Here is a 22785-nt window from a genome sequence, read left to right as displayed (position 1 = left end):
TTTTTAATGTTCATTTTTAGATATTTGACCTAGTTTCTATGTTCTGTACACTCCCTTCTTGCACTTGAACTCATTGAAGAGCTTGTGATTTCACAAATATCTCCTACTGCATTTTCTATCCTCTCTACATACTGGGAGATTTTGTGACTCTGCGGCTACTTTCTTTTGTTTATTTTTTTTTTAATTTTATGAACAACCATCAACTCTTTCTGGAGCTCTTTTCTCCCATGGATTTGATTGCCAGGGGAATTTACATACCAATATCCTCCATGTTCATTAAAGTCTGCTGCCTTCAGGTTGATGTTGTCCTTCATTCATTGTCTGAGGCTTACAAATCCTGTAAATCTCTCACCAACATTGTTCTCCCCTTTCACACTCCCCACCTGTTTCTTTCCCGTGGTAGGAACTCCAGGACTCCAGGATCACCACCTGGGAAGCTGCTTTCTGTACTGCTTTATGACAAAATGCCAGTGACACTTGCTGAGCGGGCTGTGCCCTAGTTTATCATGTCCTTTAGAACTATGAGAGTAATTAAAGACCCCCCCCAAACCAATCAACCCTGTTTTTGTTTAAATTATTCTGCTATCTGCTCAAGAAAGACCCTCATCTGTCTGAGTTCCTTAGCTAGGGGAAAGAAGAAGAATGTAATGGACGCGATTTTTTTACCGCATTATTTCCTGCTGCTATTTAAAGATCGGGTTTATCACGCTCTACACTCTTTGTCTGAGAAGAAATGTGTGTATCTGCTTTTCCCTCACCAGTTCATATTTCTCCAGTTCACTGCTTTCCATTCCTTCCTCCTGTACACAACCTCATGCAGACTCTGCAGAGCATCCTGGTGGGAGGGGAAGGGCAGAGCTCTGGCAGTTGCTGAACCTTCCCTGCCTGTGAGACATGAGAGTTGCACAGAGAAGGCAAGACCTCCAAGGGAGATGACTTCACCTTTCCAAAAAGTCACATAAATTAGGCAATACGATTTTGCCCAAATCAGCAAATGACTTGACTATCAGGACCACTTTATTTCTCATTTCTTTAATAGGCAGCTTTTCTTCTTGAACACAGACAGCTTAAAATTTGATGCCGAGACCACGCTGGATCACTCAGTTCAGTCTGATTTGATCTTGTCATCTTCTCTATGAACTGTCCCTACAATTTGAAACAGAAACATCATAGCTACATTAAATACCAATAAAATTATGTGCAAATACAAAGATTAACTCATTCTAACTTGATTTTTCACAACATGATCCCGTCCTCCTCATCCACATAAAAATTATTCAGCCGCAAAAGGCCCTTGAGCGTAACATGACATTTACAGCATCTCTGACTATTTCTTGTTTATTTCTCATGAATTTCCTTTGGTAATAACTTAGTCACTCAGCAACACTCTACGGCATGCACATAGGTTACATGATTATCTCATATTTTATACAACACACGTTAAAGTAATTAATTTTCCCTGGCAAATGTCATACCATTTAGTTCATCGTTAGGAGCCAAATATTTGTGCAACGGTTTGTTACAAATATATGCACAACCACAGAACACTTCAGCTGCCTGGTATTTATTAAGTGTAATTTAAAGGGACGCTGTCGAGGTTGTTACAGTCTCAACTTTCACGGTAGTTTTTGTACCAGTTCCCTTAACTATTCCCTTAAGTATTTGACCCCAACTCATTTATTTATTTGTCAACTAACCTTGCTACAGCATTTAGCACACAAAAACAAATATGGAGTGGAACGTGCTAGTGACCAGCTAATGTTATGCCCTGGCATGGCAGAAGGGTTTCATATCTCATTTAAACCTTCTTTATCCTTTCATTGACAAGATCTGGAGTTTGCCCCATCTGTAAGGTAGAAACATAGAAAAATAGGTAACTCCTTCACAAAAAGGATTGATTTTAATCACAAGTTCAAAATGAACTTCAGGTGAAGACATTTCTTTCTTTGCTAACACAAGTTGCCTCCAAAGAAAGAGACAAAACCCCGTCAGGACAGCATCTCTAATTCCAAAGGATGGAAGGCAATATAGTCATGAAGCACCAGGAGCAGTTGCCTTGAAAAATACATTTTAAGGGCATGAAAAAACCTCTGATGGATGGTGAAGTCTGCTTCTCCCATCCCCTAAATTAGGTCTTACCCGTACTCCCCATACACTGATACAAAAGCCCTTCTAAGTACATTTAGAGAGAGGGAGAGCAGCAGTGGAGCCTTGCAGAGAGAAATTGTGCTCAGAAACTCGACAGGCTGAACCAGACGGCTCCATTCAAGTTAACAGCCCAATAAATCCTATTCCCCACAGATCACTTATTCTTCAGCACGTTCAATCAACAGGTTTGGAAAGGAGGACCCGACACTTCTCTCACTTATTTTGGCCTTCGATGAGAAAAGCATCAGTGGAGAAAAGAAGCAGAACTAAAGTGGTACAAGTGGGGGGCAGGAGGAAGCACAAACCCAGGAAAGCAGAAAGACAGGAGAAAGAAATATCGAGAAGACAAAGCAGAGCAACAGCAGAGATGAGAGTGACAGGAACAGTGCAGCACCTCGGTGAGAGAGAGTTCTTTTAGGTTATTGTGCACAGATACCTTTATTCAAGGAAGACACACTCGGGCTGGAGCAGGCAGAGAGAAAAGCAGAGCTGGGAGTTCAGAAGAAAGATGAACTATCACATAAGCAGTGTGCCAAAAAGTCTGGTTCACTAAACTTGGCCCAAAGCTGAAAGGAGATGTGATTGCTATCTGCAGTTACGTAAGGAGGAGGCTTCTAAGAGCAAAAAAGACACGTTTTTCAAAGGACAGTGCCAAAACAAGGATCAAAAGGATCTGTTTCCCATGAATGCCTTTAGGCTGGAAGTTAGAATAAAGTCCTAATCAGCAAAGGGATTAGGTTTGGGGTAAACCTCAATTCCTAACTTATTCATAATTGACTGATTTCAGTCAGTTTTGAGAAGCTGGTATTGACCAAGACTTTTGATCCATACAGATGACCTAACTACCATTAAGACAGAGCTTGATTAAGAAACAATTTCTGATGTGGTGCCCGCAATTGCAATGTTCTCTGTGATGGAAGGGGATTACTGTTCTGTTATTATTCTGGCAGGCATCACCAGTTTTGAGACCACTGCTTAGAAAACCCAAAATGCACTTGCTGCTTTGATATCTAATACTGCCTTAATTTTTTCCTATGGACAATGAGCTATCATATATTGAAGCAGAATGGATGAATTCTCAAAGCAGCTTTGATCTGTCCTAGATCCTCAAAGCAGCCTGCAAGAATAGCTTGAAAGCTTTTTATTTAAAGTAAGTGGTATTTTCTCCCCTCTCATTTTAATTGAAATAGATGCTGAACGCAGGGGAAATTGTATTGTAAGCTTGATCGTGGAAAGCAAGTATACTTCTAAACCAGCCTTGATCAATAGCAGTTTCTGGTAATTGACTGTAATCTCTCTATCTATTTATTGCCATGGGAATTTTAAAAAATTGTTGGGTTTCTTTTTTGTTGTTGTTTTATCCATCAGCTGAAAAGATTAAGCTTGAAAATGGAGGATGGGAAAAGAGGGAGGAATTGATCAGTCATGCAGCCTCATGGCGTATCCTCAAGGCAACTTGCAAGACTTGGAGAAACGCCGACAGAATTTTCCTAGGCACAAGGAAGAAGACTGGTAAGGCTGGCTGAACAGAGCCAGAGCTGGGGTTTTTTAGTGTGTTGGGATGCCTCGTTGGCTGGATGAGAGACCTTTGACAATGGGCATGGAGAGACAGGCTACTGGCAAATGACACCGCTGCTGGAAGGGAGGGAAGGTGTATTGACATTTCTGTTGAACCAAACCCTTCAGTTTTGTCAGAAAGGCAGTGTGAGAGGAAAGTCAGGAAATGTTCATGACACGGATGGATTCAGTCCCATTGACCTCCCGAAAAGGTCAGGAGTAAAGAAGTGCAACTCCCCATCCTGCAGTGCCTGATATTGTCATCAGGGGCCTGGACACTGCGGCTGGAGCGACAGCAGCACTTTCCTGACTTTCATGGGGCTGTCGGGCGGTGAGAGAGTCACTGTGCCTCCCTGCCACAGGGGCTTTGTGTTCCCAGGGGATTTGTCTTCACCCCGGAATAGGTGTTATCTGGAGGGAGGGAGGAAGGAGGGTGCAGATGACGACAGAACTGGAGGCCTCAGCTGCACTTTAAGGTGGTTACGCTGCTGCCGAGTGCCATGCTCATACTTTCCTCCCATCGGTGTGTGAGCTGTGTTACATACCATGAGTTTTTCCCACTCTTCCCAGCAACCACTGCATGCTGTGTTAAATGTGTGTCTACAGTTTAATTGAAAAAAAATAAATCTGCATTCTGCTTCTGAATTAAATTAGAGGCTCTTCCGTCAGGTTCATTTTACTAGCGTGCCTGCATCTCAAATCAGCCCACATAAGGAGGGTGAAGAGGAACAGAGCAGCTACTCTGTACTGCAGATCTCACTGAATATATGCAGCGGGGGCAACTCAGAGGTATCTACCAGGCCCAGAATATTTCTTTTTCCGTGTAATTTCCGAAGTGTGGGGGACTTAGGAAAGTGGCCCCTCACATTCTTTCCGATTTCAATGACGGGGAAGTCAGGCTGACTGCAAATATCCCTGAGAAGCTCACACCTTATGTAAATAAGAGCTGGGTATCAGATGAGTAGGAACTTCAAAACGCTTTAAACAGGCACGGCAAAGTGAAACAAGCCCACCAGGCTCATTCTGTGAGGCAGCAAACTTCTCCCATCAAGTTTCCAGATGAGTTTGTGATGGTGTGATGGGATGGGGAGAGAAGGGGAGGAAACCCAGCCTTCTGCATGGCCCTCAGCACCCAGGCTGTGCCAGGGAGGGTGAACCAACAGGGGTACTACAGCTTCCACCCTCATCCCTCGCTTCCCCAAGGGCCATGGCAGATCTGAGCAAGGTGACTGATGTGCAAACATGCCTCATTAGGACAGGATGAATCGGAGTAATTGGCCGTGGAAAGGTCATTCCAGCTAAGGAAACCCTCCAGTGAGACCTGACCGGATTTAACTACTTTTATGTTCTCCTGTCCCCCATGGCATCACCAGGAGAAAAATGTGACTGGCCACGAGCCATAGAAATTCACATTTTGCCTTCCTGGGGCAGTGGGGGCTGCAGGAATACTGCGCCAAGCTCCTGTGTGGTACATGGCCAGTACACACCTACAGCTGCAGAAGTGCCCAATTTCCCCTATATGAGTTTTCTGGAGCACTCCATAAGCTGCAGCCAAATACTGTGCTCTCAGCATTGTTTTCTGGCCACTGATTAATTATCTTCGTAGGTTGAGTGTTCGTTGACCGGTGAAATCAAAATGAATGAGGTAATAAAAGACATGGGAAAACATAAGGAATCAATATTTTAAGGACTGTTCTGACTTTGTACAGCCCAGCCTTAACATGGTCTGTAAAACCAGTCCCAGGAAAAGGATGAAGTCACAGGTATGACAGAAACGAGACATGCCTTCACAGACAAGTGACACTAAATTATGCTGATTTTAGTCAAACGTTCCTGGTCTCCTCATCTTTCTAAATTTTCCTATTCTAAACAGACACAAGTTGGAAGTGGAAGATCTGGTCTTCCACTCAGACTAATGGACTAACAAGCCTGGAGCCAACAGAATTTGGTCAGAGTAAAAAACAGCATTTTAAAAAAAATTAAGCCTCTTTAGGAAGTTTTACGTTGCTCATTTACAATTTGAACCCCCCTGCTCATTTCAAGTTTCCTAGTAAAACTCAATCCCAATACAAAGAGACTAGAATCTCTGTCTTTTTATCACAAAAACAGTGTTTTCCATATTTTTCCCAGCTTTAGTTTCCCCCCTGCTTTCTTCCTCCTTTGAACTGCACAACTAACGCAGTCCTATGTACATCCACCACTATCATCTGCAGAGTAGTCAGAAGACACAGTTAATTTACTACTGCCAGCTGCTTGCTGTTGTTGTCATTAACAATCTCCATTTAATAAAAAGCTTTTATCAAAATTGGTTTTCCTGGAGTACTTTTATTTTTCCCAGAAAAGGCATTAAAATTAATTTGTTTTCACTCGGTCTGTACTATTGAGCGAATACAGCAAGGAACAAAAAAGATAAACATGTGAGAGAAACCCCAAAGAGAAGGTAATGTAGAAAGAAGCAATTCTGTTCTAAAGTAGATTATACTCCTTTTTTCCCCCCTTCTTTGCTTTTGAAAGCAAAAAAATGATTGAAGACCGGTAGAAAACAGTGAATTGTAGCAGTGCTTTGGTGCACAAGGGAGATGCTCCCCTTCTCCACGGCTCCCTGTGGCTCCTTTACTGGGTGAGGCAGAGGTAATGCTGTGCAGAAAGATTTGACCTGAAAGTTAGGGACAATTCACAGGATTTTCTGCTGGAAATGCACTGGACTCTTTGCTGGTGCTCTGCATTTCACTGACCTTCCTCCAGCGGTGATGCTCTTCCCTTTGCATGTTTTTCACACAGAGCCTCTGCCTGCACTACCTTGGAGCACCAGTTTATTTTTGATATCACAAGGGTATGAAGACATTTCAACCACCCTGCTATGCAAGAAGCCACAAAAACTTCACAGGATATAGCACTTCTGGAGGATAAATGAAGTGAAAAGGGACACCAACTCCTCACTACTGTGTTTTGATGGTGGTTAGTTACTGACCCAAATGAGAAGCTGTGCCATTAGTTCTAAGAGGCCTGTGGGGATTCTGCATGAAGCTGCAGCAAGGCTAGTTCATTCATCACAGATAGATCCTTCCTTCCTTCCTTCCTTCCTTCCTTCTTTCCTGCCTTCCTTCCTTCTTTCCTGCCTTCCTTCCTCTCTCTCTTCCCCATTTCAAATTTCTGGCAAAAAACCCCCCCAAAATCAAAAACCAACCAAGCAAAAAACCCCAAAGAATTTCCCCTGAAATCACAGGTTTTGAAATCAGAATATTTTTGGCTAAATACCAATTCAGGGAACTGGGAGCTGTACATGGAGTCCCTCCCAGGCTCACTCAGACTGAACACATCACCCATGCTGTTCCATGAGCCTCTGTTTCAGGGAGGAGGGATGATATGTTATGGGAATTTCATGGTCTGATGCATCATAGAGTATGAAATATGGCATGGGAGATCCACTCCATCTATGAGAATAAGGACATTAAACAACTGAAGTACAGCTCCTCTGAGACAGTAGATCAGAACTAGAATATTTGGGTTTAAGCTGCTTTATCCATAAACTCATTTTTCTGTAAAAAGCAGTTCTAATTAAAAAAAAAAAGTTAATGAACAGCTTTATGTAAAATGGAGGAACATAACATAGCATGGTTGCTGTTCTCTGGAACTGGCTTTGGAAGTGATCTGGAATGCACCCTCCCTTATTAACAAGGAAAATGTTACTTCCATTAAAGAAAGAAACCAACCTTCCCCCCCACAAGCCATCCGTGAGAAACTCTCAGTGTATTTTCTGTTTGAAATTTAAATTTGAGCATAATACCACCCACTTCACGAAATGAATGTGATTAAAATGATGGTTCCTCTTATTTTCAATTAAAATACATTTTAAATGTTTACCTTTCTGCACTAAATGCAAATGCAGATGCTCAACACAGCACTGGGAAACCAGAAGGTGGAAACCCACTGACCCAGTTTCACCGTCCCGGTGGACTAAAAATGCAAAAAAAACCAAAGGAAAAGCTGTAAAAGCATCCCACACCCCCCCTCCCCCAAGCCCACCAGGGCCTCAGACTAAAATGTGCTGTATAACAGTCACAAAACGAAAAACATCAAAAATTAATTGGTGCAGAAAACGGCAAATGAGGTGGGATTTGCCCCACCCGTGACCCCAGTTCCAGAGGTATTGAGGGGGGACCATGTCCAGCAAGGTCCCTGTGCTTTACCAGGTGGAGAGAGCGAGGGGACAAGACAAGGTTTTGGGACGGAGGCACATTTTCACAAAATCACAGAATCACTTAGGTTGGAAAAGACCTCTGAGATCATCCAGTCCAACCTTTGACCCATCACCACCTTGTCAACTAAACCACAGCACTAAGTGCCACATCCAGGTATTCCTTGAACATCTCCAGGGATGGTGAATCCACCACCTCCCTGGGCAGCCCCTTCCAATGTTTAACAACCCTTCCAGTGAAGAAATTCCTCCTGATGTCCAACCTAAACCTCCCCTGGCACAGCTTGAGGCCATTTCCTCTCATCCTGTCGCTGATTATCTGGGAGACCAACCTCCAGCTGACTCCCCACCTCATTTCAGACAGTTGTAGAGAGGGATAAGGTCACCCCAGAGCCTCCTTAACTCCAAATTTTCAGAGATTCCTGATGAAAATGGCCATGAATTGTGAAAAATTAAATAAATGGATTTAGCATGCATTAGTGTTGGATTTAGTATGTATTTAGCATTTAGTAAATAATAATGTATAAAAACCAATATATATAAAAACAATATACTACATATAACAATGTATAATAACTAATACATATAATTTTTATGATAACATGTATAATATATAGATAGTATATATTATTGTATATAATATAAACATAGCAATATATATTATATATTATTGTGTAACTTATGTAAGAAATAATATATATTTATATATAAAGATAATATATTATATATATTATGAATAATATATAATTTATATATTATAGATATATAATTTATATATTCTATATATATAGAATATATAAAATATTTAATATATAATATATGCATATATGAAATAGATATTTTATATTTGTTATAATATATAATACATAATATGTAATACATATTTCATATATCTGTATATATGCATATATGTATATATATGAAAAATGTATAATATATAACATATAATATATATTTAATAACATGTATTTACTATCTTATATATTAATATAATATATTTAATATATAATATAGAATTATAATGTTATATATAATATATATTACATATATATTCCATATATTGTATATACGATAGACGTATCATATATATTTTATATACGTGTATATATTTTATATATGTATATATTATATATAAAAACATACTTTTTATATTATAGAATGTATTTAGTTCTCCTTCGCCCCAAGGGTCGCTAACCCTGACTCAGCCCCCCTCCCATTCTGGGCCCACCCCCGCCGCTCCCCCCGCACTCCCGCGGTTCCTGAGGAGGAGGACGGCCGGGCACTGCCCCGCTCCATCCCTCCATCCCTGCTGTATCCCGGGCATCGGACCTGGACGAGCCCCCGCGCTCCGCTCCCCGCCCCGTGACGTCACGCCCCCGTGACGTCACGGGCCGTATCCGGGCAACGGCGCCCTAGCGGGTCGGGGCGGCCATGGCGCTGCCGCTGCTGCCCGGCTTCTCCTTCCGCCGCAACGTGAGTGACAGCCCAGGGCAGGCCCCTTCCCCGCCTCCCCGCCCGGCCCCGCCGCAGGGGCGGCCGCGGGGGCGCTGCCGGAGGCGGCCCGGCCATGGCGAGGCCTTTCCCCGAGTCCCGGCCCGGCAGGTGCCGGTGGGTGCGCTGAGCGCCCCCGGGCTCGGTGCGGATGCTGTGCGGCAGCACGGAAGGGTCTCGGTGTTAAGCAGCGCCGGCGGGGTTTAGGTTGGACATCAGGAGGAATTTCTTCACAGAAAGGGTGATTAGACGGTGGAAGTGACTGCCCAGGGAGGTGGTGGAGTTGCCGTCCTTGGAGGTGTTTAAGGGAAGGCTGGATGTGGCACTCAGTGACATGGTCTGGTTGAGGAGTGGCTCAGGGAGCTGAGGGTGTTCAGCCTGGAGAAGAGGAGGCTCAGGGATGACCTTATCACTGTTTACAATTAACTGAAAGGAGGCTGTAGCCATGTGGGGCCTCTTCTCCCAGTCAGCCAGTGACAGGACGAGAGGACAAGCTGGACCAGGGCAAATTTAGATTGGACATCAGGAAGAATTTCCTCACAGAAAAGGTGATTAGGCATTGAAAGGGACTGCCAATGGAGGTGGTGGAGTCACCATCCCTGGAGTGTTCAAGGAAAGGCTGGACCTGGCACTCAGTGACATGGTCTAGTTGAGTTGGTGGTGAACAGTTGTGGGTTGGACTTGATGATCTCAGGGGTCTTTTCCAAGCTAATAGATTCTATGATCTGGCAGCTGCTGTGGGGCAGTTGGGTCTCTTGTTGGGAGGGACACATACTTTCTATATAAAGGAAAAAGTCTGCAGAGTGTGATGATGCCAGGGATGCTGATGTGTTTCAGAGCTGCCAATACTGTTAGTGCCAGTGGCAGGCTGAATGGATAAGATGGTGTTTTTATCACAGCAAACAAAATGCTGTGTCCTGTGAGGAGCAGCTGAGAGAGCTGGGGGTGTTTAACCTGGAGAAGAGGAGGCTCAAGAGTGACTATATTACTCTCCACTACTCAGTGAAAGGAGGTTGTAGCCAGGTGGACTCGACCTCTTCTCCCGGTCAGCCAGCGACAGGACGAGAGGACACAGTCTTAAGCTGGGCCAGGGAAGGCTTAGGTTGGACATTAGGAAGAATTTCTTCACAGAACGGGTGATTAAACATTGGAATGGGCTGCCCGGGGAAGTGGTGGCGTCACCGTTCCTGGAGGTGTTTAAGGAAGGACTGGATGTGTCACTCAGTGCCATGGTCTGATTGACAAGGTGGTGATTGGTCAAAGGTTGGACTTCTTGATCTCAGAGGTCTTCTCCAGCCTAATTGATTGTGCCATTCTGTGATCTGGCAGCTGCTGTGGGGCAGTTTGAGCTCTTTTTGCATCTCTAACAGAGCAAACCAGGGAAAGACAGGTATCCTCTGCATAAACCAAAGTCTTTGCAGAGCAGGGGAATGCCATGGATGCAAACACAGTGTTTCAGAGTTGCCAATGCTATTAATACCAATGGCAGGCTGAATAGATAAGATGGTATTTTTAGCCTAGCAAACAAAAGAGAAGCTGCCATCACTACTTCAAACTTGTTCATCAAGGATAGCTAGAAATTTGCTGAATACAATCTGTACTGTGAAGCAGTGCAGGGAGTAAAGGGAGGATTCATGCACAGCACTATAGTTGGTGCTTTCAGAAGGCAAACTAAACTGTAGACTTTCTTAATAATGCTAAAATATCTGGAAAGAAATCTGTCATTTTCACACTGTGAACATGTTGTGGCCAAGGTTGCTCAGATAATTTGTGGATGCCTCATCCCTGGAATTGTTCAAGGCCGAGTTGGATGTGGCTCTGAGCAACCTGGTCTAGTGGAAGGTGTCCCTCCCCATGGAACTGGGAGATCTTTAAGGTCTCTTCCAACCCAAACCATTACATGATTCTGTGATAGAGCCCTCATTTCTGTGTCCTGGATGCTGGGGTGTTTTGCCAGATCCTGAGTCTGATCACCCTATGAGGGAGTATATGGAAGGTGATAATGTAGTTCAGGGACAATTTGCAAATGATTTGTCAAGACAGGTTTTAACGCCAGTGGTACCACAAACATCAGTACCCCTTCAATATGAGGCATGAAATTCCTTAGGAATTTGTGGACTCCCAGCCTCACTCAGTGTGTCAGCACTGCACAGGTGTGTGCAAACACAGGACCTCTTGGAAGAGGATCCCAGTGGGGATTTTTCAGGAAACTCCTTCCCCCTGGAAAGAGCAGGCTGGGTGCTGTTGTTTTAGAATACAAAAAAACAAACCAGACCTGGTGGTGAATACTCAGTCCCTCTTGCTGAATTGGAATTTGTATTATAAAGAGTTGGTTGTGTGTATAACACTTGAGGTGGTTGCCGGGTACACCTGTCAGCAGCACTGAAATAGGTGTGTGCCACTGGTGCCTGCTGGATGGAAGCAGCTCAGTGTTATCCCTGACCTTATTGGTCTCCAAATTTCAATTTAACTTAATTGATTTAATTTAACTTTACATGCTTGGGAAGAGTTACTTATAGAGAGTGTTGGATGCCCCATGTTGAAGTGCATACAGTGAGTATGTTATGAGAACTGAAGGTGTGAAAGCTGTCACAATTGCCACAAGACAGCATTGTAAAACCATGGTTATACCCTTGTTAGGGCTCCAGATTGCTCTTTTCATCAGTCCTTGAGATAGTGGAGTTAATAATTATAACTCACCTTTATGAAAAGCATCCTGATCTCCACTTAGTTGTTGTTGGCTATTAGATTTAATTTTACTTTCATATAGCTCTGCAAATGAGATGCTGAGAACAGCATATAAAGGGGAAAAAAAGTGTCACTGCTATAGATAAATTGAAAAGGAAGAAAGTGTTTTCACCTGTTAGGACTCTGAGCATCACCATCACTGTCTCTTATTGGGCAGAAAAAACAGTGGCAGAGCATTCCTTGAAGAAGGATTCATAGAGGACAGGGGATTGCTGTTCCTGTCAGCCCTTGGTTTATAATTATGGGTATTAATTCCACCCATCACTGGTGGAATTCAAGCTGCTTGTACAACCCTCTTGTCTCTGCACCTGATGCTTCCACTTGCCTTATCTATAGGCCCAGGAGAGGCAGTAGAGGGAAGCACATACGTGTTTTGTCTACTTTGGATGTGTTTAATAAAGTGACTGAGCTGCCTCCGAATAATCAGAGCTTTAAGGCGTAAGGGCCACATAGTCTGACTCTGAGGCATCAGGACGACAGTGACAAATGGGGAGTGAGAAAATCTTTTCACAGCACTTGATTCTCTGGATCTAAGAGCCTCTGGCCTTTGTGTTATCCTCCACTATGATCATTATTACTTCTAGCTTGCTTTACCAGGAATGCTGACTCCTTCTCCACCCAGGAGCAGAGATGCTTCCTCTCCAATCGGGAGTGAGGGCAGTGAGGCTGGGCAGCTCAGCTGCCCGTGGTGCTGGCACAGTGAAAGGCAGCATCTTCTGCCTGGTTTTTCCCATTTTTCCCTCCCTCAGCTGCAAGTGACAGCTGCCCAATTCAGCAACATCCCAGAGGGCGATGCTGCTGCTGCATTCCGCATAGCTGGGACAAAATCTTACTGCTCGGGCATCACAGCTGGTGCAACTGGAGGGAAACTCAGGGAAGTGATAGGTGCTTCTAAAACTGATGGAGTGGTTCCTATGGGAACATAAGGTAATGTTTCCTTTGTGCTAAACAAAGAGCAGGGATGAAAGCTTCAGGCACAGCCCAAGCAGTGCCACGTTTGATAGTTGGTTCGATGGCCTGGAGAAGAATGATGGCAGAAGGTGTCAGGAATGTAAAATATTTAATGTCTGCAAAGAGAGGGAAAGGAACCACCTCTGTTTTTTCAAATATCTTTAAAATCAAAATTATAGTATTTTGTGTACACTTAAGTCCATCCATCAAATAAACACCCTTCAACTCTTTTAAAACTCCTGTTCCTTTCCCCTTTGCTGAGGCTGGGGAGGTCAGAGTCAGTGTTGGGAGTGCCCCTGTCTAGTGCTCCTCTGTCCTGGCAAATACCTTAGACAAATGCTGTTGTTGGCCTGGTAGTGGCAGGGTGTGGTACTTACACAACATTTACCACCCTGTTGCATTCAAGAGTTTATTCATTTCTTTATTTTCACAAACAGTAACGTGTGGGTTACTTGCTTGGAAATTTCTACCTGTTGCATCCCCTTGAAAAGGGAAATTCCTCAGTTCTTTTCTTTTGTACCTGCTTTTGAAGCCAATGTTTAAAAGTCTTGGGGAGACCTTGGTACTGTGACTTCTGCCTGCAGAGCCCAACTGGTATTGAAATTGTGCAATGATGACATTTTCAGCTTTGTGCATACATACAAGTTCTATGTGTGTTGCCTGTTTGTCAGGATAGATCTTGATACCCACGTTTAATTCTGCATTCAGTGGAAATGCAGCATATAATAGGTTTCCTCTGTTACTGCGAGAAAAAGTTTGTGTGTTTGGAGCCTGGACCATGTTAGGGATGACACTGGTTACAACACAAGTACTAACTTTGTTAGTGTTCCTGGTCTGCCTCCCATTCTCAAAGGCAGCTGCTCCTTCTGATTCCAGATTGATGTCCTTGCCTTATGTCAGCAGCCAGTGGACAGGACCACATATTCACATGGGTCAGATTGGACCAGTGTATTTTCTTGCCTGAGGTCTGAAATCCCTCTCAGAGAGAGAATTTCGTGCAACAATTCTGCATGGCATTTCTTAGAGAATCAGCCACTAAGTTTATAGATCTCAGGGGAAAATACATCCTTGAAAATACCAGTTTCGGGTATTTCTGTTGCAAACTTCAGTGGTGCAGCAGAGATTCCACTTCTTCCTTGTTTATTGCAGGAGCTTGGAATTGCCCTCAACTGTGCTACTGTTGCTGTCTCTCTGTTTCCTGGTTTATTTTGTGCTGCTCTGTTATCACTGGCACCAAAAAGGGACACTAGTTTTTCTTGACAGAACATTTACCAGCTTCTTTATAAGTAATCCTGCCTGCTGTCCCTTTGTCTTTTCCTGAACTCCTTCCACTACCTCCTGCCCCTCAGCCCTGCTCCCCCAGATCTCTCTCTGTTCAGAGCTCCCAGACCCAAATCTTCCTGTAGCTGCTCCTCATGGTTTCATTTTGGATCCTTTACTGTATCCATCTGTTGTCTTCTCTCAGACTGTACCAGTTCAGGCAGTAAGAGCAAGCCAATAGAATCACAGATTGGTTTGTGTTGGAAGAGACCTTTGAAGATCATCCAGTCCAACCCCCTCCCATGAGCAGGGTCATCTTCAACAAGATCAGGTTGCTCAGTCTTGTCCAGTCTGACCTTGAATGTTTCCAGGAATGGGGAATCCACCACCTTTCTGGGCAACCTGTTCCAGTGTTTCACCACCCTCATTATAAAAAGTTTCTTTCTCATATCTGACCTAAATTAGCCCTCTTTTATTTTAAATTTATAACCCCTTGTCCTATTGCAGCAGGCCCTGCTAAAAAGTCTGTCTCCATCTTTCTTAGGATCCCCCTTTAAGTATTGAAAGGCCAAAATAAGGTCTCCCTGGAGCCTTCTGTTCTCCAGACTGAAAAACCCCACCTGTCTCAACCTGTCCTTATAGGAGAGGTGCTCCATGCCTCTGATCATTTTTGTGGCTTTCTTCTGGACCTGCTCCAACAGATCCACGTCTTTCCTGTGCTCATCCAGCTGTTAGTGTTGATGCACCTTGTTCTGCCCTGTGTTAGAGGGGCACCAGAGTTGTTGGGTCTTAAGGTGTTCCTCCTTTGACAGTGCCACTTAACCTCTGAACGTCCTGAGGGCTCTGCAACAAGGCAGGGATGATAGAAGAGTTTAAAATCTGAATTTGACCAGCACAGTATGCAGCATTTGCATTTATTTCCATTGCTTAGCTGAAGCAACCAGGAGACTGTATCAGCAGCCTAGAACAGTTCAGAAGTGCCACAGTTCATCCTGATACAGGATTTGAGCAGGGCATCCACAGTGGGAATTAAAAATAGATATGGGGTAGAGAACTGGGCTGCTACCAGTGACTTCTGCCATAACTCCTCGTGGGACTGGGTTGCAGACATGTGGCTCTTGGGACAGGGTGTGCCACTGAGGCTCCCCCATCACTCCAGGTGTATTTGGTTCAGCTGAAATGTGCAGCTCCCTGATGAGTTTGCTGTGACTGTTGCAGAGCAGGATGGAGCGAGCACAAGGCAGTATTCCCCAAGGGCTGCAGTGTCTGAGTTTGCAAAGCCAGTAGCTGCAGTCAGAGAACCCTGACCTTTGCATTAGTCACTATTGAATGTATCCTCAATATTTTTCAGGCTCACTGCACAGAAAATGTCCAGCTTTGTTCAGCAGATCTACAGCCTGCTCAGTTTAGCTGCATTAGCACAGTAGACATAGTCAAGCTATTTCCCTGCTCTCTAAAAGATTTCTTTTAGAAGTCATTTGATATTACTGTGGAGGTAACATTATGTTCTGTCACTATTTTAGGCTGGATGTGGTCTGAGTTCATTAGCTGAAGTTTCCCAAATGTCATTTTTCTCTTTTGTGATCTTCAATTATAATTACTGTTTTTCTTAAACTTTCTATTTTTGTTGTTGTTTTGGGCTTTTTTTAAAGAAATAACTGTGCAGACTTTTAGAAGAGATTGTTTTGCCTATGGATTTGGGTTTTCTTCTGGAGCAGGGGATTATAAGTAATTCTTTGATTAGGATTCTAAAATAATCTTTCTGTCAAACCCTAAAAAGTTACAAAAAAGCCACAAAAGATTCTTAACGGGACTGAAGCTGTTTGGCCATGGTTTTTCATATCTAATTGTGAAGGATGTTGTGATTTTTAGCCCTAAATTCTGGAAATTGGCAGCAGGACCAAACCTGGATAACTTTGATGAACACTTTACCATACTGTAGCTCACTAAAACCCAGAAACATATGAACAGCAAATGCTTCTAGAAGAAGCTTTGAGGACATGAAAAGCTTTCCTTTGCTGAGGAAAACTCACCCTCACCATGCTTTTCTAACTGTGCCTTTCTCTCTAACTCACTCTTTGGTAAGAGGGGGAAAATAATTAAATACTTTCTGTGCCAGCAAGTGAATCTGTTCTATAGCACCTTAGTATAAATCAGGTGTTCTTGCCTAGAAACTTCCCTTTAAAAACTCAGCTTGACTGTAGTTATTCTACATTTGAACTGATAAAAGCAGGAATCCCCCTTCCTTTCTGACTTCTCCCCAACTCTTCATCAGGTTACTGAGGAACAAAATTATTGAAAAGAGAAATAGAAGAAGCAAGAGCAGTTGAGAAGCACCCAAAGGAGAGGGAGGAAACCATCCCAGGTGTGGATGTGTGACAAAGCAGGTGCCAGCCCCTGTCAGTGCCTGTCTGTTCCAAATTCAGGTACCAGGAGAGCACCTGCACTCACATCTTGAGGAAGGGGTGGAATAACCACATGAATGATGTCTGAATGTCAGTGCTGACACTGCATACTGAGACATGACATTTTATATATCAGAGCGCAAAAAACTGTGCCAATGAAATATTTTATTTTGGGCATTATTCCTGCAAATGTGCAGTTCTTTTTTCAGTCTGGTTAAATTCCTGGCTTGAGCAATGCTCTGTGGTATGGGGAACCATGGGCTGCTAGTCAGTACACAGGCATTTCCTTTTGTTGATTTTTCTCTTTTATTCAGAACCCTTGTTCTTGAGTTATACGGTGCGGGAGTACTTGTTTTTTCCCTTTGTATTATTCTTTAAACTATGATACTTGTCATGTGCCCTTTTATTCACCTTTGTTCAAAACATTGCTTACCTTTTAAATATCTTTTTTGGGGATGTGCTTCCATACCACTGCTTGTTTCTGTCCTCAGAATGTGAACCTTATCTCATTTTGCAGTGACTATTTCAAAGGCTAGCTCAGCTTCTTTTAACCTAAGCAAGGTATGGCCATTGATTATTATGGTATTAAAAATACTAATTTGTAAAAATAGTAAGTATTCTTTTTCATACCACTGTCCTTGCAGAAGTATTTTAAGCAAAGGTTAAGCTAAAGCAGTGATTGAGCAGTTTGCGTCAGCATCTCTCCATCCTGTGTCATTGGATTTGGAGCACCTTGAGGCAGGGGAACAGTTCAGATTGTGACCTCCAGTGTGCAGTAGTTTGTGTAGACCAGCACTGAATGTTATGTGCCATGAGGCTGGTTCACTGCCTTTCAGATTCCTGACTCTCTTTCATATTGGCAGAATGAAATAACTACTCAGGTACTTTCAGGTTTTGCTGCTTCACTGCTTGCACTTGTTCCCAGAACTGCTGTGCTGAGCTTGTGTTACGTTATCTTGGAGAATTGAGTGTTACCACAATGCAAAATGATTATTTGTACCATTTTTTGATTTATGATAGTAACTTCGAGCTGTCTACCCCTTTCTGGGGAGCAGTGGTTTACATATAAGCCTGTGATAATCAGTGATGCCAAGTGTAGTGGGGAGGCAATTTTGTCCCTCTGCTGCTTTACCAACACACCTGCTCTGGTGCTGCTGTCAAAAATGTTACTGTCCAGCCTTTTCCTCTACCAGGGCCTTTGCTGGGCTCATTCATGACATGAGTTCTTCCCCCTTCAGCCTCATCTTCCCTCCCAGGCTGAGGGAGGGCACAGCTGTGGTCCTCTCTGTTTCCCCTTACCAGGTGTGCCGGGGTGCAGTTACCCAATGTCTCCTCTCTGCCTTCCCAGATAAAGTATTTTGAGGATTTGAGAGGGCAAGGAAGGGAAGAATAGCAGAGTGAGAGGCGCTAACAAGGCAGGATTGCTGCTCGTGGAAGGAAGTGGAGCTTTCTGTTGGCTTTTCCTATTTCCCTGTCCTGTCCTATGAGACCGCTACCTGGGGTCATTAGGGAATTGCTGCCCAAGCACAGCACAGCTGCCTCTGTTGGAGGGAACTGGCCAGCAAAGCAGGCAGCTCTTTAGGAAGGATATTCTCACAGACAGGAGTGATATTCATGTGAGACCAGAGGCTTTTCTGTGTTATTTTAAGACTGGCTCCAGCCCCAGCCAAGAAATTCAAGTGGGCAAGATGGGTTTCTTTGCAGTTGGTTGTTCCTATATTTTTAAGCACTCCATCCTTAATTGCCTGAAAAATTAGTAATAATATAGAGAAATCACGACAGAGACCTTGTTTTGAAATAAGCCCAGATGGAATATATATTCTGTCGTTTGATTCAGGTCCAACCTCCCAAAATTCAAGTGTATGCACTAGTGCAGAGGAATTTATTTCGCACTCGGGGACACAAGTGCAAATAAGATCTTTGACGTGAGTAACGAGAGCAGGCTGTTCTCTGAGTGCTGCTGAACTGTTTCCATTTGCCCTCTGGAGAGCTGAAGAAAAGGCTCTTCCCCTCTACCTTTTACAACAGTTCTTGGGAGTGACTTGCTTCTTTCTACCACACGCCTCAATCCTTGTTTCAGGGAAGGAGTGTGTGTGGGAAACAGTCAGTATTGTCCAGTCTCTCAGCCTGGGTAAATTACTGGAATATTATTCCATTTTTGTCTGTAAGACTGGCAAATTGACCACTGAAAAATGTCACTTCACTTGCAGCATTCCAATTGTTCCAAGTTTTTAGGTTCTGTGTTAAAAATAATCATAGAGAAACTTTTGCATGATTAATCCTCCTTGCCTAGATAGTTAACTATTGTGGATTTAAAGACAAACACACAGGCAATTTTTTCTCTCTTTCTTCCAAACTTTTTACAGATAGGGGGAGAAAATTTCCACAAGCCACAGCGCTGGGGTTACTGCAATAATGTTCCCATGCTGTTTGAAGAAAAACCTGGAATAGGAGGTCAACCGTTACTTGATCAGAGGCCGAAACCTAAATACACTGAATTTCCTGAAGGAATGGGAAGTAGTAATCCTCCAGCTTGGATAGCATTTGACAAGCAGGTATGTAGAAATCCATGTCTGTGTTTTTTTATGAATATCTACAATATGACAGAGTATAAAGAGAAATTCAGTTAGATATTTTAGAAGATTATTTTGTGTGTGTAAAAAAAGCTCCTAGATACACAATAAGAGGGGTAGCAGGTATTTTTTCATTATATTCACATACTGGACAATTAATGTAAACATATATCCAGCAACACATAAAAATATTTCTCTATTGGAGTGTATCTTATACAGGATGTAACAAAACTAAGGGAGTGGTCAACATATTTCTTTTTAGTGAGAATGGTGACAGTAAAGGAATTATTTGGCAACCTGGTAAGAGTGAATGTAAGGTAGACCCCAGTCCAGGAGAAGAGGTGCTTGGGCACTTGGGAACCCTTAAACTCAGTGAAATGCAATGTGCTTGGGATTCACTTATGCCATTGTATTTGCATGCTCAAAGTCCTGTTAACTTTTGTGTGAGCTGTTCATGTTAATAGATCATGGCCATTATAGACCCAGCAATTTAAAATGAGTATTTTTGTATTTTATTTTGCCAGAATGTAGTGACACCTTTAAAGTTAGAGAGTTATCAAATAACAGTAATCTGTGATGACAGGAATTCTGTAGCATACTTGGTACTTTCCATGTTTAAATTTACATTGAGTTCTACTTAGTGATGTTTTATTTCTAAAAGCAAAAAGCCTGCTATCAGAGAAGGAAAATGATCCAGAAAAAAAAATCATTCAGCAGATCACAGAAATGTTGCATTACTAAATGATTGCTGCCTTTAAGTTTTGGAAAGAATGGCTAACCTTGTAATTTTTGCTTTAAAAGAGAAGCCATGCAGGTAATTGCAGTACAATTACACATTAATCTTTGGCAGACCAGAACTACAATAAGAAGGTGTAAGGCTTGAGCAGCTACACATGCCTTTGGTTGGCATTGCCTCTGAAATCCCTGTATTGCTCACAGGGGTTTCAGCAACATGCTCAGGTATGAACTGGTCCAGCGTGTTGAGGTGTGAAGGTTTCAGCCAGTCCTGCACCTGCCTTAACTTCACCCTTCTTGGAACAAGAAGGTGCGTATTGGCTTCTCAGGGCCATGTGTAAGTTGGCAGGCCTTGGATCCAAGTTTGTGGAATAAAACGGTTAGGTAGGAGGCAGAAGGACCTGCCACTGAGCATCAGGCCCTTGGCCTTGGCTGGTGAGAGGAGCTTGCTGGCCTTTTGACATTCCTTATCTAATCAGTTTGTGCCTCCACAGGGCAGTACAGATCAGGAGTTTGCAGGTTTGGAATTGGCCTCTGGAGGGGTCATGTGTTTGCATTAGTTGCAGACTGTTAAAGGGTACTGACTACCCAACTAATGTAGCTGCCCCATTGAAGACCCTGGAATGCAGCTCTGTCCTCTGGTGCTGCAGTTCGTAGCTCAGCAGAATGGACTATGTGACAAATGGGTTGAGCAGGTGTTTATCTTTTGAAATGTAATCTGTTTTCTTACCATTTTTCTTTGGCTTCTAACTTTCAGCAGTACCAGAGTAACTGGAGGAAGGACAGGCACAAAACTTCATTATTAAGTAGGCTGAGAAATAGTTTTTGCAATTCCATATGCCTAATAGGAAGCAGGTGTAAATTTAATTTCTTTTACAATTAAATACACACACAAGGCCTCCTGGGCTTGAAATGATGTTTGTAATTTGGCTACCACAGGTGCCAGAAAAGCCTTATGCCAACTTTACAAAGTGCCACAGAATTTATTCAGTATTTGTTACTGTTGGTTTTCAGAGGTAACATTCAATTTCTTAAAGCATGGGATGGGAACTTTGCACACAACAATGTACTGCAGATGAGACATGAATTAGGAAGTGTTGCATTTTGAGTATTTTTAACACTGACTTTGCTTCAAAATGAGAAGTAAGTCATCTTCTTTTCTGTTCCATCCCCTCCTCACCCTCCCTGAATCATCTGCTTTGATCTGCAAAATTGCAGTTGGTTGCTGCATATATTTCCGTCATACAGTAGCATGTTGATAAGGGTATGAAGAGAATAAAGTTTATATGCAAACCTGCACAAACTCCTCAAATGGAATAAACGAGGACATAGATGAATGCTCAGAGAAAGAAATAAGTCCAGTGTAGTAAGGGTGTGATTGTGCTTGGAGTTCTGTGCAAACAGCCCATTGTGCCTGGCTGGTGTCTCTTGAGACAACCATTCTCAGGAAAGATCATTGACAAAATTAAGAACAGTTAGTAATGAAAGAGGGCTTTTGAACAGTGTGTTTGTTCAAAAGTCTATATTCTAGTGGGATTGGCACAACAGGGAGAAGAGGGTACATAATTTTCCATGTTTCCAATGTTTGCATGGCTTATCAGCAGCTGGGCAAGGAATGAAGTTCTGATCCTTGTCAGCTGAACCCCAGGATGGTCAGTATAATTCCACCATAGTACCTCTTGAGTCCCCTGCAGTATTCAAGAGATTTATACAGAGCTCCTAGTCATTCCAGAATAGTACCTGGGGGCCAGGAAGGATAACTTGGTCATCTAAAATGGCACTCTGCACCAATGTTTAGACAAATGGAAGGAAGAGGAGATGTTATAGGTTGATAGAGTTTGTGTTGGCTTTGTTGTATGTCAGATGTTTGTGTGTTTGATACATAAAACAGTGAAATCCACAGTTAAAAATGTGGACAGAATGAATTTTTTATTTATTTTCAACTATTTAGTCTGTAGGTTGTTCAGAAACTTTCATGTTGTACTAATTAAACAAGCCACAACTGATGGTGTATAGATTCTTTTGTGTGAAGATATAATGCCATCAGGTTTAACAGATAACAGTTATGTCATTTGATTATAATTTGAATTTTATTTCTCTAATGGTGGAGGGTCATAGTGCAGGAGAGTTGATGCCAAAAATGTGTCTGTCATACTGTTTGATGAATGATGAAAATCAGTGGGATCTGAGCCTTTGAAATAATTTTTGGAAGAAGAGTTTTTCTAATCTTGCACCTAATCCGCCCAAGAGAAGGGAATGTGGCCTGTTGAGAGGTCTGAGTAGGACACAGGGTGGTGTTCTTGTGCTCCTGGGCAAGCTGCTGCAGATGTGGGAAAGGAGGTTGTTTTTGTCTGTTGGGTGTTTTAAAATGGCTGTCACCAGTACTCGTGGAAGTACGTTGAGATTCCCAAAGGCACGTGCTAAAGGAGTGCAGGTTATTAACCAGTGTGTTCTGTCATGTAGGAAGCTCAACCACCTTACTGGATTTCAGACATTTCAAGTAAAGGTCTGATAGAAGTTTGTTGAAACATAGGGAGCAGCTAAGTTGTCTTTTTTTCAATGCTTCAGTTTGTCTGATAAATCAAGAGTAAAGGTAATTGAATTTATTAAATATAACCAGTATGAAAAATGAAGTATAAATCAGCACTGATTTGACCCAACTGTGTTGGAGGGGGCAGGATGAAAACCTGTTTTAAGGAATGCCTTTCTGCACATACTT

The 22785-nt window shown here is 42.8% G+C and overlaps 1 protein-coding gene and 1 long non-coding RNA gene across 2 annotated transcripts in view; one reads left to right on the top strand and one right to left on the bottom strand.

Moving 5' to 3' along the window:
• Positions 1-995: 995 nt before the first annotated feature.
• LOC113970326 lies at positions 996-9270 on the bottom strand. The gene is made up of 3 exons (XR_003535131.1): positions 9233-9270; positions 7570-7662; positions 996-1146 (listed from the first exon to the last, which is right to left on the bottom strand). It is a non-coding gene; the product is annotated as an uncharacterized LOC113970326 (long non-coding RNA).
• Positions 9271-9281: 11 nt separating this feature from the next.
• Positions 9282-22785, top strand: part of EFHC2 (EF-hand domain containing 2) — a 60566-nt gene continuing 47062 nt past the window's right edge. The window contains exons 1-2 of the mRNA XM_027689139.1: positions 9282-9376; positions 19125-19313. Coding sequence (XP_027544940.1) covers positions 9335-9376; positions 19125-19313 — 231 coding nt within the window. The 5' untranslated portion in view covers positions 9282-9334. The remainder of the gene's footprint in view (positions 9377-19124; positions 19314-22785) is intronic.

This window comes from Neopelma chrysocephalum, unplaced genomic scaffold, assembly GCF_003984885.1.
Source record: "Neopelma chrysocephalum unplaced genomic scaffold, ASM398488v2 Primary Assembly neopelma1_76, whole genome shotgun sequence".
In the NCBI taxonomy this organism is placed as follows: Eukaryota; Metazoa; Chordata; class Aves; order Passeriformes; family Pipridae; genus Neopelma; species Neopelma chrysocephalum.
Note: the sequence above shows the minus strand (reverse complement) of the source record. Positions and strands in the feature narration are given on the sequence as shown.